Source organism: Phalacrocorax aristotelis, chromosome 2 (genome assembly GCF_949628215.1).
Source record: "Phalacrocorax aristotelis chromosome 2, bGulAri2.1, whole genome shotgun sequence".
Classification (NCBI taxonomy): Eukaryota; Metazoa; Chordata; class Aves; order Suliformes; family Phalacrocoracidae; genus Phalacrocorax; species Phalacrocorax aristotelis.
This window is the reverse complement of record NC_134277.1, coordinates 62,854,148-62,872,041: the sequence shown is the minus strand read 5'-3', so window position 1 is coordinate 62,872,041 and position 17,894 is coordinate 62,854,148. Positions and strand designations below refer to the sequence as shown.

The following is a 17,894-nucleotide window of genomic DNA, read 5'->3' as shown; positions in this document are numbered from 1 at the left end:
ATGGCTCAGCTCATTTGAGAGAAATGATCGGATTAAGAAAGGGCCAGGCTGCATATACTGCATATACTGAGTGCATATACTCAACTTGTAGCTCCAGAAGAAGTGAGGGCATAACTTAACAACATTTTCTGATTTAAATACATAACAAGGTAGATTAAGGTATCCTAATCAGAAACAACAGATGGACATAGCTTTTATTCTTGGACAAGGCAGGAAATAATTACTACATGGTCTTGGAATTTTACTTCAGGATTTTACTTCAGACCATGAAATAAATTCAATGGTATTTGGAACACCTCAGTTTTTACCCTGCCTGATATTAAGGAACAAACTCAAGCTATAAGAGTGATGGTTACATTCAGATAAAAGTGAGTAATAAAAGAAAAAAAAACCCACACAAACATGGTGGGGGAGAAGAAAGAAATTAAAACTTCAAAGCAAACAACACTCTGAAGTACTGCAGATTCCAACCAATTCAGAGAGCTGAGAATAAATTCTTTTGTCTCTGCTACAATTTATATGCTATAGACTACAGAGCCTTACATCCTTGGCCTACTTGTAAAGCATTCATGAGGAAGTTAGATCCTTAAAAGCCTACTTTAGATTGATTAATCACTCAAACTCCACTGGAAAAATACTAGCATTCAGTAGGGAAATGAGAGAAGTTTAAAAACATTGAGTAAGGAGTATAGTGGAACTTGCTTTTTACTGGAAAGATCTAAGGCAGGCTCAGATCAAAAGAAAACTACTGTGACGCAGATGAGAAAAAAGAGAATTATTGAAGCAATACAAGGCATCTTTAGGAACCTTAAAAAGTCCTTCAAAAGGAAGAAAAAGAAGAATAAATAAGAAAAGATTTAAAAAGAAAACCAAAAACACAACTACAAAACAAAACCACACCCACAAAACCCCAGATAAACTGCACGGACTTGTAGGATTAACACCAAAAAGGCTTAGGCATAAAATGAGTTAAAGTCATCAGTAGAGAAAAAAAAAGCCACAAGAAGGTGTTAGGTTTTATTCTTTTTTTTTTTTTTTTAAAAACAAATGAACAGTTAAACACAGCAGATATCTCTTCTTTGACTTGGGAGGGAAATAACTACAAGTGATATGAAAGCCAAAGCATTTAGTACTTTTTACAACACAAAAAAGTGTTGATGATAACGGGACAGTTCGCAGAATAAATGAGGGGGTACAAGCACAAGCCAAAAGAAAAAAGATAGATAGATATTTAAAAGTTACAAGTATTTACAAAAGTACAGCTGCATGAAGCTTGTCACTACAACATGCAAAATACAATGGTTAAGGGCTAGGGAACAGCAAACTTAGTCTTCCCATCTGGGTATTATAGGATTATTGGTTAGTCAGCCTAATTTTGGCTCCAGAAACAACAATTAGTTGAAACATCAGGCATTCAAAATAATGCAGAAACTAGAAGTCTGTGTGAATTGAACCAGACCATGTCACAAAGCTAATCAACCCAGCTGAATAATCACAAACCTTAGCTATTGATACATGTCAAATTTGGAAGTGCTGTGGATGCATTCCACACTGACACTCAAATGTTTTGCTAGTAAATACTTGCTATCTTAACAAGAACAGGAAAACTCTGAACAGATGTTCAAATAAAAAAAGGATTCCATGCCCCACCCCGCATTATTTTAACCTTGCAAGTGAAACCTGCTGTAGAGAAATTAACATAGAATGCAGTCATTAATGTTTTTTACTACTTTGAAACCAATTAGAAGCCATGGCTAAGAAATCCTGTTTTAGATTTTTCACAGAACACCTTGCCAAACCGAAGTCCCTACCTCTCTTTCCCTTTCATTCTTTGATAGCTGCATCTGTTTTAGCATCTGAGATCGCTGTTCCATCATAAGCGTCTTCTCATATGTGAATGCAGAAATATCATTTTCGAACTGCAAAAGAGATTGGCATTAGAAACATCAGAAGAAAAGTACTACTCAAAAGAACAGTATTTAGACAGTGTACCACATTCATTCCTGCATTCAGTCAGTCCCAGATGTATTTATTGCATTAGAGTAATACCAAGCATGTAATTGATCAATCATTTCTGTCCTCTTTCTTAAAACTTCATCTTCAATCAGCAGTCATGTACAACAAACTATCCTACTATACCACTATCAAACGTGGTTTTTATCTAAATTTGAGGTACTTGGGACAGACTTTCCAATGTTCTGTTCCAACTAGGCTGCAGAAGTGAGAAAGGGTTGAAAGTGATTATTTAAACCGGGTCTGCATTGCTGCCTCCTGAGCACGTGCGCACACTTGTTTCCTTAAAAACTGTCTGGAGCCACAAAAGAGCACATTGTCCTTTCCCCATTAAAAAGTGTTCACAGATAGAAGCACTTATGAAGAAACTCCAGCATATATTCTCACATCAACTCAAAGCTAAAATACAACATAAAAATCTATAGCAGTAATCTGTGTTGTCACTGACTCGTAACATGTGTCTCATCTTTTGGAAAGGTCTCAGGGTTAAATATGACCCACATAAGAAAAGAACAAATTGTGCTTCCTATACTGTCTTCTGCTCAAAATTCAACCAAAGCTAAGCCTTTTTTATGGCACTCTGCTCACCATCTTTCACCTGCATATGCCACAGCATTTTAGTCTCTTCACTTTGTTTAGAGTACTAAATATAAAATAAAATCATTTTTCTTACTTCCTAGTTCAAAACACTAACCAAATTTTTCATAAGTAATTTTTTCATAAGTAATTTAAAAGATTCTTAAAATTTGTTTTACAGCTGATTAGCATGATAAATCTTTTCAACAGGTTTTGTTCATTCCAAGAACCGGTGGCGGTAGAAGTTTTGAACCAGTTGACCCACCTTCTTCACCCCACTTCAGAATGAGTTGAAAAGTTTTTGGTTTCTTTTTTGTTGTTGTCTTACTTTGAACATTATGCTAGTTACCTTTGAGTACTGGAAATGATGTTTTAACTTAGTTGCCAAAAAAAAACCAGGTCTAGACAGACTACAGCTTTAGTCCTTTCTCTTTAGCAGTTTATAACCAGTATTTAAAAAGGGAAAAAAGTTACAAAATTCATTTTGTCACTATTTGACTTGTGAATCTGTAGCTATACTGTCTTGCTGTTCAGTGCCAAAGAGGCTGGCAATGCCAAAACCCAATGACATACTCTCATGGGCGCCTAGGGATTCTTTATTCCAGAGAGAGATTTGTACAGCTGTTGGAGAGGCAGACATGTTCACCCTCTCTCATGCTGGATGCCATGGATTACTAGATTAAGCACATTCAGCCTTCCCTTTCACTGCCTGCTACAAATTCAAGCTTTTTGCTTCCTGAATGAACTCTCTCTGTGGTCTAGTCCTCATAAATAAAGTGAGCATTAACATATCAAAATGGCTCAACTCTACTTGACAAAATCATTAAGAAGGCACTACCACACACACTAGCATTGTGACATGGTAAGACAACGTTGCTTTAAAACACTTGTTCTTGGTGGGACCACAATCTTTCCCTTTTTATAATTGCACTAACACCCCTTAGTTTCAAAAATGTTAAATCAATTTTCCCAAGATTAGTCTCAGTTTTACCTAAAAGAAATGCTGTAACGTACCATTTCAACAACTTCTACTTCAGCGTTTAGTCTAAGATGATATAAGAACATCTGAAGATCCTTCTTCATTTGAATGCTATTATCATCCATTTGAGCGACAGTGAAGATACGCATTTTACATTTTCTCCAAACCTATCAAAAAGATAAATTATAACAATTCAGAACACAGTGATTGCTATCACAATGCATAATTCTATTGAGGTGAAAGCGTATTTCATTAGAAGCCTTTAGAACTATTCACTGCTAGAAAATGAAATCCCAGCCATTTTCTGTTGTCCTTGCCTTGTGCTGTCGAAGGAGAAAAGGCAGTAACATCAGCATACCACCATCATGAACAATCCACCACACATCTATGTTTCCTTCAGTAAAACGTTCTTGATTTGTTGGAAATAAGTCAATGTTTTTAGCCACCAACAGTGCTTGCTGAGCTGCTGTTGTTTCTCGTACAGTGTCTGCAGGGGAAAACAAGACATTTGATGAAGAACTTCTAGTTTTCATTCACAGCTTTTGTTTTTGTTTTAAATTCAAAAGCTTAAATCCTCCCAGATTCTGCTGAGGCAGAAAAGGAACATCGTGGGTTTATTGACTAACCTGCTAAGGAGAAAAACAAGAGAAGCCATGGTTGAAGAGACCGAGGGCTAAGAAAACCCACTGCACATGAAATCACATGTGGGGAAATATGAAATTATCCACTGGATGTTCAGCATCATATTTCCTCCACACAGCAAATATATTAGTTACATAGTTGTACTACAAAGGGATAGGAGAAAGTCAATAAACATACCAACAAAATTTTTCCATGAGAAACGATTTTCTGTCTCCTTCCATGACTGTGGCCATGCCATCAGGACTGTGTTGTGCTTCATCCCTCCTAGACCAGCTGACTGAATCAAATAGGATATTCCATCTCTAAAATTAGGAGACACCACAATCTGGCAAAATCCTTTAGTCTTTTCTACTCCCATTAAGGCCTTAACATTCTGCAAAAGGAAGATTACACAGGGGAAATACAGTCATCAACACTGGTGTTCAACACCATAATGAGAAACAGCACTAAATAAGAGCAAAAAAACCATTATCTAAAACATACAAAAACCAACATCAAGAAGCTGCTAATGCCAAGAGCGAACATGACTATGACAACTAAAACCCAAAACATCCCCCTCCCCAAAACACACCACACACACATTTTCTAATTACTTGAATTATTTAGCCTTTTATTTCCAAAGAAGAATGAACAAGGTATGAGTAAAACAACAACGACAGAGATAAATAAAGTAACGCTGCTTGAGGTAAAGTCAAAAGTGCTGAGTGACAAAGCACCATATGTTTGGAATGGCAAGTCCTTTCTTTTGGAATGTGAAAGGTTTGGAAAGATGTGATAGGTTTGGAAAAATGTGATGCCAAGGACTTCAGAAGAGGCCGCTAAAGCTCCTTAAACAACTTTGACATTAAGAGGGCTGATTCATTATTTATTGGCTCCCAACATGGAAAAATAGATGTGCAGGAGACAATTGGAATCACTGGCTGAATAATGACAAGATAAACTGACTAGGTTAAATCTCCCACACCCCTTTAATTTCAACATGGCTCCCCTTCATTTAAACAGTAACAAACATACAGACACATAACTAAGAAATTTATAAGTGGCATTCAAAATGGTATCAAGATTGGCTAGAGAACATCAGCTTTGGTATTTACTATGTTATGATGGCACGATTTTAAAAATACCATCATTATCAATGACTTATGTGGGAGATCAGCATGGTTTCAGAAGGAAGAACCAGCACGTTAAAATTTGGAATTTTGGAAGCACCAAAATTCCTACAAAACACCATCAGGAACAGCTTTGATCACAGAATCCTGGCACTGACTCAGTGTGACTTTACATCAGAAATGCTGTTTAGTAGAGACAAAGTCTTCAGAGAATTTGGTAGCAAAGCTAACAAGACCGCGCGAACAATATCTGCAAGGGCATATCAGTTTAAATAGATATTTTTTCTTTTAAAGGAGACAGACAGGAGAAATCTTGATTTCCTACAAATCTTCTAGAAGCATTTTCTAGTTGAAATTTTCCAAAAACCAACAAAGCCTCCAGACGCTCAAACTTTTACAACTCCTCTTTGTTTCCATTTTAAAACCAATAGTTTCCTCGATCCTAATACCAGATCTGACTTTCTAGAGAACCCAGGGATTAGGTCTCTCTTGAATTCATTCCTGTTCCATCTCTCAACAACGTAGTTGACTTCAAGTTAAGCTAACAATAAGCAACATTTCAAATCCTCATGGGTAAACAGTTTCTGTTTTCAAGGTTTTCTTTGTTTTATTTCAGAGGCCTGACTGTATTCTTGGTCTTGTTTTCTACTCACACATGTTGATAACAACAGCTTAACAACAATTACTTTCACAATAGATCATTGCTAGACTTTTTCCACCACGATTTCAAGCTAATTGCTCTCTTGGAGCCTTTTCCTGTGACACAAGCTAGGCCATCCAGCTTCATACTTTGTTATTTTAGAAACAACTAGGGACAAGTCTGAATACCAAGAGGGAGAAAAAAGAAAGCTGGGAGAAAAAGGGCAGTTAGCTTTGGTAAGTCCATTTCAACATCTCAAATGCTTTTCTGAGATGCCAGGTCTGAATAAATCACAGGCGTTTTTACACGGTTTTGAAGACTACTTGGATCAAAATAGTAGACATTTCAACAACACTGAAGATATTAACCTTTTTTGGAAAATATAGTGGCAATCAAAGCCTTATTTTGGAGTAGACTTTACAGTAGTTTTCTAAAGGCAATAGATTTGTCAATAGCATTCAATACATACATGAAATACGGTATTTTCTAAAAATGTTTCTCCTATATAAGAAGCTATAAAGTCAGGAGTAGGAAAATTTCCATAGGTAAGCAAATATAATTATCTACACCTAGTTACCCCAATACTGTATTAAACAAAGAAGTACACAGGTTGTTGTGAGATTGAACAAAAAGGGAAACTTGCTTTGCATTGAAAGTCCAAGCTGTATGAACACTGGATCTTCAGAAACTCAGTCTATTAAATTCCCTTTTTCCTTCAGGGGACAATTCAAAATTAAGTTTGGATATTTTCAAGGGCTTCTCACACAAATGTCTGTGTATTTCCAATCGGGTAGCAGTCAAATACTGACAAGTTGTCAGGAAAAGAAAGAAACATTCAAACTAAATTAACTTGTGTTTGTAAGCACAGATAGACGTCATCTCCAATTACAAGACAACTTGCTATTTTTTCCTACCTCATCCTACCTTCTCTGCAGATATGGGATAAATAGGAAAGAAAAAAAATGAGAAAGAAAGTAAAAGATCAAGAAGGATGATGTTTACCATTAAGCATCAGAGTAGGATTCCGGCAAAGACTGCTCCTAACCCTAGCTCCGCTATGTATTTCTAGGACAACGCAGAAAATAATATCATGTATACATCCAGAGGATTAAATTATGCCACACACATCTGCATCTGCTAGAGAAATATTTTGGAGGGTTTTTTGGCTTTGTTTTCTTTTTTTGTTTGTTTGTTAAATAAATCTGTTTTCTTTATAAGGTAATTTGTTATAAAGATCTATCCGTTAGCTTTTTCAAGAACGTAATTTGGTTGTGAGCCCAGGGCTCTCAAAAATAAAGAAAATAAAAATCTAAGAAAAGCACTGTTACATCCTACATCCTTTTGGGAAATCTTATAAAACATTTTACTACACACACCAACCTACTCTTTCCATATAACCATTGATTATGCTGACAGTAAAAATTGATACTTATTCAATACTTTATACAGTCTGTTTTAATTCAAGATGGGTTATCCAGATTCAACATTTAAATACTAATGGAAGTTATAAGTATTTGTAAGCTGTCTTTTACACACCTCTTCAGCTTTCTGAGCTTCTGTACATTTATCCAAGTAGACTCCCTGAAGCACAGAGCCCACGATAGTCAGTCCTTTACCAGCCTTTAACTGTGAGGTGAAAGAAAGCAGTCTAGGATGTTTCACCAACTGCTCACTATCCAAGTTTAACAAGACCAAAAGTTGAGGTCTGCCAAAAAAAAAAATTAAACACATATACATATAGAAAAGCAAGAAAGAAACAGAAAATTAAAATAAAAAATTAATAAAGTTCAGATTAAGTGCTTAATTCAATAGAAAGCATTCATCTATCAAGCAATAAAGTAATAATTTGCAATAGCAACAACACTTCAGGTACAGAAGACCTACATGAGCCACTATACCATCATTCTGAAAAGCTACCTTAAAGAATAGTTTTACCAAGGAAGTTATTGAATCAAAATTATCACCCTTCCAAGGTCAACCTGCTAGTACAACCCATGGCTTGAAGCAGTTAAACACTGAATGTACACCAGATTGTTTACAGCTCCATCCAGTTAGATTCTGAAAACCTCCAGAGGCAGAGATATTATCACCTCTTCAATGCTTTATTAGCATCATCTCATTTATTTTTTTTCCCCTGCAATTTATCATGTCCTCTCATTCTACTACCATATACTGCTGTGAGGAGTCTGACTTCATCTTCTCAGTAACCTTCTTTTAGGTACTGCATGTTTACTAATTAGTTATATCAGCTATTAGGCTCCCCTTACCTCCTCCAAGATTAATAAGCATCGCTCCCTCAGCCTCTCCCCACAGAAGACATGCTTGCCCCAGCCATCATCTTGGTGGTCCTCTGCTGAACTCAGTCCAGCTTATTGATATCTTCCCTATATTAGGATGCCTAAAACTGGATGAAATATTCTAGACGTATTCTAATGAGTGCTGAGCAAAGAGGAATATTATTTCCCAATATATTTACTTCTCAATATACTAGCTATGCTCCTGTTGATTCAGTCCAGAAAGTCACTGCCAAGGCATACTGCTGGCTTAATATCTACTGGGAGCCACAGGTCCTTTTCACCAGAGAAGGTTCCCAGCCTTACAGCATTGCATTGAACTAGCATGTCCCAGGTACGGGACTTCGCACTTGTCCTTCTGGATTTTCACGATGTTCTTGTTGACCTATTCCTCTACCTGCATAGGTCCTTCCAAAAGGACAGTCATACCCTTAACCATATTGATAACACCCCAAGTTCAGTTTCAGCTACATACTTGATCAGAGTGCATTTTGTTTCCTTTAACCAATATCCAATCTCTTTACTTTTCCAAACCAATATTTTATAGTTTTCTTGTCATTACTACAAATTCAAAAGCACAACCAAGAGTAAGAACATAGTTCCCGCCTCAAAGCCAGCACAGTTTAAGATGTAAAAAGAAGGTCCAGGTCTAGCAATTACATTGACACAACAAAAGGATAATTCATCTGGAACTGATGTCAGATATTCAACAGGAATGCTCTTAGTCAGCATTACATCTGAGATGCCAAGTTCAGACACAGCTGAAGACAGTGGCTCATGTATTCTACAGTAATGGCTTATGTGCATCCATCCCATGATAAATGGTAACATAGTGCCATACACTGAAGGGCAACAGAACATTGCACGTGTATGCAACCAGAGATACTATCACAGAGCACTGACTATAATACTATATATACTATTAAAGTGTCGCATTTAGTGACAGTTTTTTTGTGTATTCCAGTTATCAGAGTCCTTCTGAACTGCACTACATTCATCAGAACTGAAAATGTGCAAACGTTTGTTTTTAAAGGCTAAGTAATTTTGTGTTGGCTTTGAGAAAAATGGATAGTTTAACAAGTATAAAGAATATATTGCAAAAATAGTAGTGGACATCTAACTCCATTACATACAAACGGACAGCAAATGTGAAATTTTGTTTTAATGATATCTAAGCAATTTAGGAAGTGTCACTATTAAATGTATTAAATGAATATCGATAAAAAAAGATTGACATGAAACATGAATTTGAATAATGGATCCTCTGTATATTTATACAACGTATCTCAGAGGGAACATATATAGAAGGAAAAAAAAAAAAAAAAAGAAAAAACCCTTATGGAATTGCAACATTTCTTCTATAGAGGCAGTGGGACTCAGTGATTATTTTGCTCCTTTGAATGTGAAAAAAAAATAATCTATAAACAATCAACCATTAAAATTCTTCTGCAGTTTGGAGAACTGTCAACACCACATGGGTTTCAGTCCCAGTTAGTTTGCCCATACTCCCAGCAAAGCTGATTACAACCTGACCATTAAGTCTCATTCTACTGCAGTAAAATAATGTGCACGGCAATGATGTCGTTGCCATGCACAAGTGTAAACATCATTTTAATGGTGAATTTCACTTTGTCCATTAGCTTTACCAGCAGTATTCCCAAGAGGTTTACATATTTCAAGTATTACGTGGCCTTGGAAGGCGTAGGACTTACCTCCAGTTCTTGGTGTGAGGAGGACCGTCTTCGACGCGAAGCAGGGCATAGCGAGCTGCATTCAGAGACAGTCCTCGGATTCCATCACCCCATTCTTTTTCCGCTCTTCAGGGTGCAGAAAAGACTCAATTAACAGGGTCCCGTTTATTTATAAAAATTAAGCACATTTTCTGACGTGAGGGATAACTGGCATATAAAATGAACACTTTTTTGCATGAATAAACTCATCTTTCACAACCTTAGTATTTTTCTTGACTAGAATCTTTCAGCATTGGTATCTTTCCTTAGAAGGGGAAAGCACACACACATTACTGATCATGATCAACTCCAGTGTTTGGATATGTTGTTTAGTTGGGGATTTTTAGTTGGGTTTTTGGGGTTTGGGTTTTTTTTTATTTGTTTTATGAACTCAGCATACTCTAAGCCTCCTACTTGCACAGCATTTCTTACAGGTGTGGCACTGTATGTGTCTCTTGTCAAATGCATACAATGCAAAGTATGTTGCAATTTAAGGATTATCTAAGCCTTCAAAAAACAGATAGTTTTCAGTGAGTGCTTTGAAATGTTCAGCATGAGTCACTCCAAAAGGTGCTACAGTCCACACAAGTGTTGAGCTTTGGCGCTTTAGCACAAGTTAATAATAAGGCAGCAGTTTTGTAACAGTTGCTGCTTGATATGAAAACGTGATGTTCCTGAAGTACCTCACACCACCATCTCTGCTCAAATGAAAGTTTCCCAGCCTTATTGGTTCCTATTTTGATTAGTTCTGTCTGTGGAGAAGTTTGGAACAGAGCTTCCAGAGGCATTAGAACCTGAGAACTTAACAAATCTTAACAGAGACGGATCTTACCTTGTTTCAAGGGATACAACTGAAGTAATAGAATTAAGTGTATGTATTTTATACAAAAATGCTTTTTGCTGAATGTTAAAGGTATTAAATAGAGAATAAATAAGATATATGGTCTTACCCTCTATATTCTATGTATTTGTATATACATCCTGCGATTAGCATGGCAATCAAAGCATAGTACCAAGAGCAAATGAACATCAAGGCAAGACATAAACTCATCCCCAGGAATGAGAGAGTCCTAAAAGAAACCATTTTTTCCATTTTTTTAAATAGGCATGCAAACATTCTATAAAGTCAATTTCTTATTTAAGTTAACTTCCAGAAAGGCCTTTTGTCTTCAAAGGCCATTCCATAGCTACTATACAAATCAAAACACATTCTCCCAATTCTCGTTTATTTAAAAAAAAAAATTACATTCTGAACCTTTGTGACACATCAATAATACAATTGAACTAGATATAACAATAGATTTACTACATCAGACAGTTCTGAAACTCTATCCGTACCTCCAAGGAGGTCAGTTTCAAGACACATTGCTATCGCTTACTTACTGTTGAGTTGAACTTAAGCTAAAAGAAAAAAATTCTCAACCAATACTAAACATTATGTTACTTCCAGCAAAAATAGTTGATCAGTTTAAATTAAGTTTTGACTCATCAATTATATTCTCCACTTCCATTGTCACCTGCCTCTTAGACAAAAACACAGGAGAGTAGAAGAGAACACAGAAAACAATTTTTCAAAACCTATAAAGAAGGAATGACCGAGCTGAAAAAGTTACAGAAGCATTTTCAGATTAAAGTTGATATGCCTGGTTTGCCCACGCTATTTTTCAAGATAGATGTAAGTCAGCTCAGACCAGGACAGTTCTGTGAATACTTTTGGTCACATACAACACCCCAGGCTTCTTCTCACCTGACTTCCAAACTAGAGCTAGCTTTCACTGTATTAACAAAGAGCGTCAGCAGACCCAACTTTGGTTTGGTACCTTTAGTTTTCTGCTTTAGGACTGTATGAGACCAAATGCAACCAGTTTAAACCAAATAAAAGCTTTCTACCTTTCAACCTAAATGCAGTTTACCTAAAAGAACAACAGCTGATCTTTCATGCTTGACTTAGTGAGCCTAAGACTCTCCTTTCACTCAGAAATTCTGGCCAAGCATTCGGATACCTGCTTTGGCTACAAGTGATTACATAGTCACACAGTAACTCAGTTGGCTTACTGATCTCTCTTGGAAAAACATAAAAAAAAAATTGCTGCCAAATAGTTACAAACTCTGCAGCTGTCACATCATAACCCTTTTCTTTTTCTTCCTCACCATGGTCCATCCTGTACCTCTTGCTACCCTCCACCTGCCTTCCCTTTTGAGCTACTTTGTACCTCCACAATCAGATTTTTCAGGAGAGGTAGAACAGGAGGAAAAAAAAATAAAATCAGAAGACATCAATCCCCCATTTCCCTTCTTGATGTTGCAAATACTAGTAGGTGTTTGCTGGGATAGACTGAGTGACAGGCACTGATATATTTGGAGGTTTAGGTGCCAAACTAGTAAGTGCCTACTGAGCATAGTCAAAAAGATTTTTCTGGGCTAAACCCGTCACATTTCGCTTCTACTCAATTCTTTAAAAGGAAATAATAACAAGCAATTCTTACAGCCTAGAATCAGGCCAGTTTATCTCCTAAAGCCTTCAAGGTCTTCAAGGCATTTCAGCACTAAAATTTCTCAGCAAAATTACTGTTAATTAAATAAGTACATATATTTAACACTCAGTACAAATTAAAAAAAAGAAAAAAGAAAAGAAGGCTCCCCACTCTTACTTCAAAGTGTTTGAACTCTTAAGCCTTAAAAAAAAACCCCAACACACAGAAAAACCCACACCCACACTTTTTGTATAATTGACCTTTGCTGACTTTGTCAAGTATCCACTTATCTACTTCAGTTACGAAATGCAATGCCTAGAGCATGACATATTTTAAAAACAGTCGTCATATTGTTAAAAATCCAACTGATATATATTTAATGAGTTTTTTTTCTGTATAAGTTCTGGTTTTGTGTATTTTTTGCATAATTAAAATGAAAATTATATCAACCTTCCTGAACATTTCCACCAGTTCTTATCTCTTTATAAAAGACAGATTATACATTCTTTTCATCTTCATTCTCACACATTCAAACAATATCTTGGCTTATGAGCAATATTAAATGTCATCCAGCAGCCCCTTCCCAAACCATCTACATTAGCCACATGTTTTCGTGGTCACCATATTTCAAACAAATGAAAACAAATGTTGCTGTTAGAATATTCAACACATGAATCATCTTACAACTCATAAATCAGCAAGGAGATTTTCTTTTATTACTGCAAGAAAATCAACAATTTAGGGCTGTGTAACTAGCTTTAATTTTTCAAAATGAAGGAATATTCCCTACCAATGGTAATACTTGAAACGAGGTCTCCAGTTGGGAGTCCGTAAAAGCGTCTGAACTGCACAAGCCAGATTTACAAACATATAGCACATAAGGAAAAACCTGTTAAGACAAAAAAAAAAAAGGAGGCATTTTCCAATAAGAAATTAGACAGATTTGTGTTAAAAGGCTGAACACAATCCAAAAAAAGGTAGGAACTTGCATACTGTGTTCAGTGGCCAACAGAACAGAAGACAAGACGTTGATTAAATTAATACTTTCAGAATATTAGGCCTCCAAAAATGTTATTAGCATAATATAGAGCCTCAAACAAAGATTTCAGAGAAAATGTAGCAAATAACTGTCAATCATGGTGTACTGGTTTTGGCTGGGATAGAGAAAATTTTCTTCACAGTAGCTCATATGATGCTATGTTCTGGATTTGTAATCAAAACAGTGTTGATAACACAGGGATGTTTTAGCTGTTACTAAGTAGAGCTTACACAGCATCAAGGCCTTCTCTAGTTTTCTTGCTGCCCTGCCAGCAAATAGTCTTGGGGAGGGGACACAGCTGGCACAGCTGACCACAGCTAATAAAAAGGATATTCAATAGTGTACATCATCATGCTCAGCAGTAAGATCTCAGGAAGAAAGAAGAAGGGAGGACATTTGGACCTAATGGTGTTTGTTCTCCCCAAGTACCAGTTACACATGGTGAAGCCCTGCTTTCCTGGAAACGGCTAAACAGCCTATCAATAGTGAATAAATTCCTTATTCTTCTTTGCTTGTGCACTGAGGTTCTGCCTTACCTATTAAACTGTCTTTATCTCAACCCATGAGTTTTCTCACTTTTACTCTTCTGATTCTCTCCCCTATCACACTGAGGGGGAATGGGCAAGCAGATGTGTGGGGCTGAGCTGCCTACTGAGGTCAAACCATAACACACGGGATAAAATTCCAAGACAAAGTCAGTAAAATAAAGTTCAGTTCATACCCTAAAATATTGCATTGTTTTGTCTGTCTTTATTAGATGCACTGGAGCTAAAATAGCTGGAATTTTAATTTTAAAATCCAGGCTTTTAAAAGTTGAACATATTTTACTAGCATTCAAGAACTCTATCATGGAAAAAGTTTTCTGCACCTAGAAATTAGTTCCAGCCAAAACATTGTTGTTTCATATTATACTCCTATTCGATCCTGGAGATAGCTTGTTAGAAGACAAAGTCTAGCATGCATTATTTCAAAAATCATTACCTAGTGAACTTAGAAATAAAATACTATTTAACTTAAGAATACAAAACACTACATTCATACTTACATTGAAAGAATTGGTGCTACACTGTCCAATGAGGCTATCAAAATTCCTATTTCACAAATACCAGCAGTGAGAAGCAGAGCCCAAGTTGGTTCTCCATTTGCTTTTCCATGACCAAATACCTAGACGAATTCACATAAACAGTAGGATTAGGGAAAGCTGTTCATTATACAATTACGGATTATGATGCAGATTGCAAACTAACTGGAACCAATAGTAATTATTGGTTACAAAGGAAAATGAAGCAATCTATATTACAAAAAGCCACAAACAGAGCTGTGAACCCACACATTTCAAATACGAAAAATGTTTAGTAAAATAAGCAATGATTACATAACATTAAAGTACTATTGCAGTTGTTGTTGAAATAATCTTAAGTAACTTAAAAACCATGTGTATCAGAGATTTATGCTTAGTCTATAAAAAGCTAATATAGCTGAGGCAGTATTTTTTTGTAACATACAAAATAGGCATCAACTCAGTAATTATGAAGATAAATATTGATTTTTTAAAGAGGACTTAGGTAAGCCTATGATCCCGCACAGAGCCCTACCAAGAATCATTTTGCATGTGGTAATTTCCTTTGGGGAGAATTCTATCCGGCCATACTGTTGACAGATGGCAAAATACCTCACCTGAAATTCCAGCCATATTTAGTCTCCTCCATATTCCTCCACTAAGACTAAGCCCTCAATCCCATTTTCCATAATGACCTTATTTCCAATGTCTAGGTTCTTCACCTCATTCATTCTCCATACTGTCGTCTTCCCTTAGCTTCCATTCATCCACCAATCTTCCTTCCCTTACATTGAAATGCCATTTTTTATGCTCACTTTTCAAAGTTTTTAGTTTTTTTTAAAATGTCATATTCTTGCCCCTATATTAATCTCCTTGCTTTTATTTCCTTGATTGTCCTTGCAGCATCTATCTCATTCCAAAACTCCAAGCACTTTTCAAGTCTCAAATCCCTCTTCAAACACGCTGCTTCTCCAGGATTCCCTTTCCCTCACTTTCCAAACCACGCAAGTTTTTTCCTTCCAATTCTTCACTCCTTTCAAATCTAACCCTGATTAGACTGAATCATACTGTCACCCTCTCACCAAGTACGAAATTTTTACTTCAGACAAAAGTGAAAGGTTTTGTTTGCCCCTCTCAATACAACCCAGCATTTACAATTTATTGCATTACAACCCCTTCCCACTCACATGACACTCCATCATGATTCTGTACTCCCACCCCACCATACTCAGTCTATTTTCTTCCAGTTACAGATATAGGTCTTGCAGTTCAAACAGCATCCTACAATAGCTTGATCTATTATTGTACACAATTACAACTGAGCATTAAATCTTTTCCTTACAATTCTACACGAATAACAGAAATAATGCCTTTTTGTGTGTGGGGGTGTGTGTGTGTTAAAATAAGCCATATTTGAAGTACTGTAAAGAAAAAAAATCTCACTTGAATAAATGGTACAATGCCATCTCTTGCAATGGCCTGCAACAGACGGGGTGCACCAGTGAGACTCTGGAGACCAGCACCACATGTTGAAAAGAATGAACCAATCACAATAACCCATGGAGAAGGCCAGGCCAGTGTACCAACCACTAGATTTCCATTAACTGCTTCTCCAAACCTTAGGGAAGGGCAGGGGGGAACAAACAAAAAAACAGAAAAATAATTAAACATTAAAATCACTTTTACTATAGCTTCAACACCCACATTTCAATCTTTTTGAATAACAGCACTTTTCAATAATAAACACCATGTCACATGACACACTGTATGATTTCCTAACCAACCAATTCTTTTTTATTCTGATGTTTAAAAAAATATTATAATTGATTCATTGTAAGTGCTGCCTCTAAGCAGACATGCACCAATTATTAGGTATCATGGCAAACTTTACAGAATTAACAGCAACAGCAAAATTATTTACATATGCATCCTTTAGATCCTCATGACTGCTAGGAACTAGATTGCAGAAGTCCATTCTACAAGTAATACAGATATACTCTGGAGCATAAGCAAAGATTCACAAAACAAAAGTATTAGCCTTCCCTTTTAATAGCATGACACTGACATATGGACAAGTAAATAGAGAAACTACTAGACACAACCACCACAAGGTATCTACATGCCTTCTGACCATCATGCTACCTGATGCAATTTTTAAATGACTACAGCAAACAAGGAGGTGGAAGTCAGGAGAGGTGCTTGAGTGTCTCACTGCTGCCTTTTTTTTTTTTTTTTTTTTTTTAAGAATTAACTTTACATTCATTCACGGACATCTTGGGTAAACTATGAAAACGTTCTCTCTCCAGTCCCCCCACCAACCTGATGTTTTTCTTTTAAAAACAAGTAGACTTGTAGTTCATTTTAGTTTTGTTAGTAAGCAGCCAAAAATCAATTTTAAGACTACCTATGCTGTGATAACTTTTTTTTAATGTTTTAAGCTTTTTTAGAATAAACACCAAAGAAAAGGCTACAGACAAAGAAAAATTATATGCTTAATCTCTTTTCAGACCTGCTTTTAAACAGGGTCAGGAAACATAGTAATCAGGTTAATATAATAAGCCAGTGTTCAAATTCTTGCATATGCCCAAGCTTGGATTTAGGGCTACATACTATTTTCAGCAGATGGAAAAAGGGGAAACCACACCCTTTAAAAACAGTGGAGAAAAATCATATTATGCTTCTAAAACATTTATACAGCTGCACATTCCTTCTTAATTCCAATTTTAATGCCTGTGTTTTAATTAAACATGGGGTAGGAACAACTTGAAAAGATGAAAGACAAACACTGAAAGGTGTACTACCTACCTTCTCCCATGGCAACTACAACACATAATGAAAAAAATCCAAGAAGCAGTCTTTAAACTAGACCAAAGTCTATACACTTTTACTGTGATGATGGCTTTCAGCCAAATAAGAACTGGCAGCAGTGTAAATGAAAGAACATGGATTCAATGCTCTTGCTGCTATGCACCCTGCTCTAGTGACAGATCACCTGCACCCACAGCTTGCAAAATCCCTCCAGCCCCAGTAAATTTCAAATATTTACTTTCAAAAATGGGAATTTATAGATATTGGCTCTATAATTCAGAACTCATTTACTATTTCTGAAGCATCAGCTTGATTTGGTTTGTATATTTACTTTGAAGAAAAAGAAATCAATGATTTTCACTGATACAGCTATACCATTTTAAAGTAAAAGTGATCCCCTGCTGCTTCTTGTATTAGCTTTGGTTAGAAACCAGCTTTATGGTTTCTAACTTATGGTTTCCCTTCTAGACTAAAAGATTGTGTTTTGAAGTAAGTTGTCTCAGTATCATCTCTATTCACCTTCCAAAACC

General features: G+C 36.2%; 1 protein-coding gene across 4 annotated transcripts in view; it reads right to left on the bottom strand.

Moving 5' to 3' along the window:
- Window positions 1–17,894, bottom strand: part of LOC142052925 (solute carrier family 12 member 7-like) — a 69,203-nt gene that overhangs the window by 9,330 nt on the left and 41,979 nt on the right. For all 4 annotated transcript variants that reach the window (XM_075083794.1, XM_075083796.1, XM_075083795.1 and 1 more), the window contains 10 exons: window positions 16,000–16,174; window positions 14,542–14,660; window positions 13,248–13,346; window positions 10,934–11,053; window positions 9,966–10,070; window positions 7,496–7,664; window positions 4,388–4,583; window positions 3,886–4,055; window positions 3,604–3,735; window positions 1,812–1,919 (listed from right to left, as the gene is read on the bottom strand). In XM_075083794.1, the coding sequence (XP_074939895.1) occupies window positions 1,812–1,919; window positions 3,604–3,735; window positions 3,886–4,055; window positions 4,388–4,583; window positions 7,496–7,664; window positions 9,966–10,070; window positions 10,934–11,053; window positions 13,248–13,346; window positions 14,542–14,660; window positions 16,000–16,174 (1,393 nt within the window). The remainder of the gene's footprint in view (window positions 1–1,811; window positions 1,920–3,603; window positions 3,736–3,885; window positions 4,056–4,387; window positions 4,584–7,495; window positions 7,665–9,965; window positions 10,071–10,933; window positions 11,054–13,247; window positions 13,347–14,541; window positions 14,661–15,999; window positions 16,175–17,894) is intronic.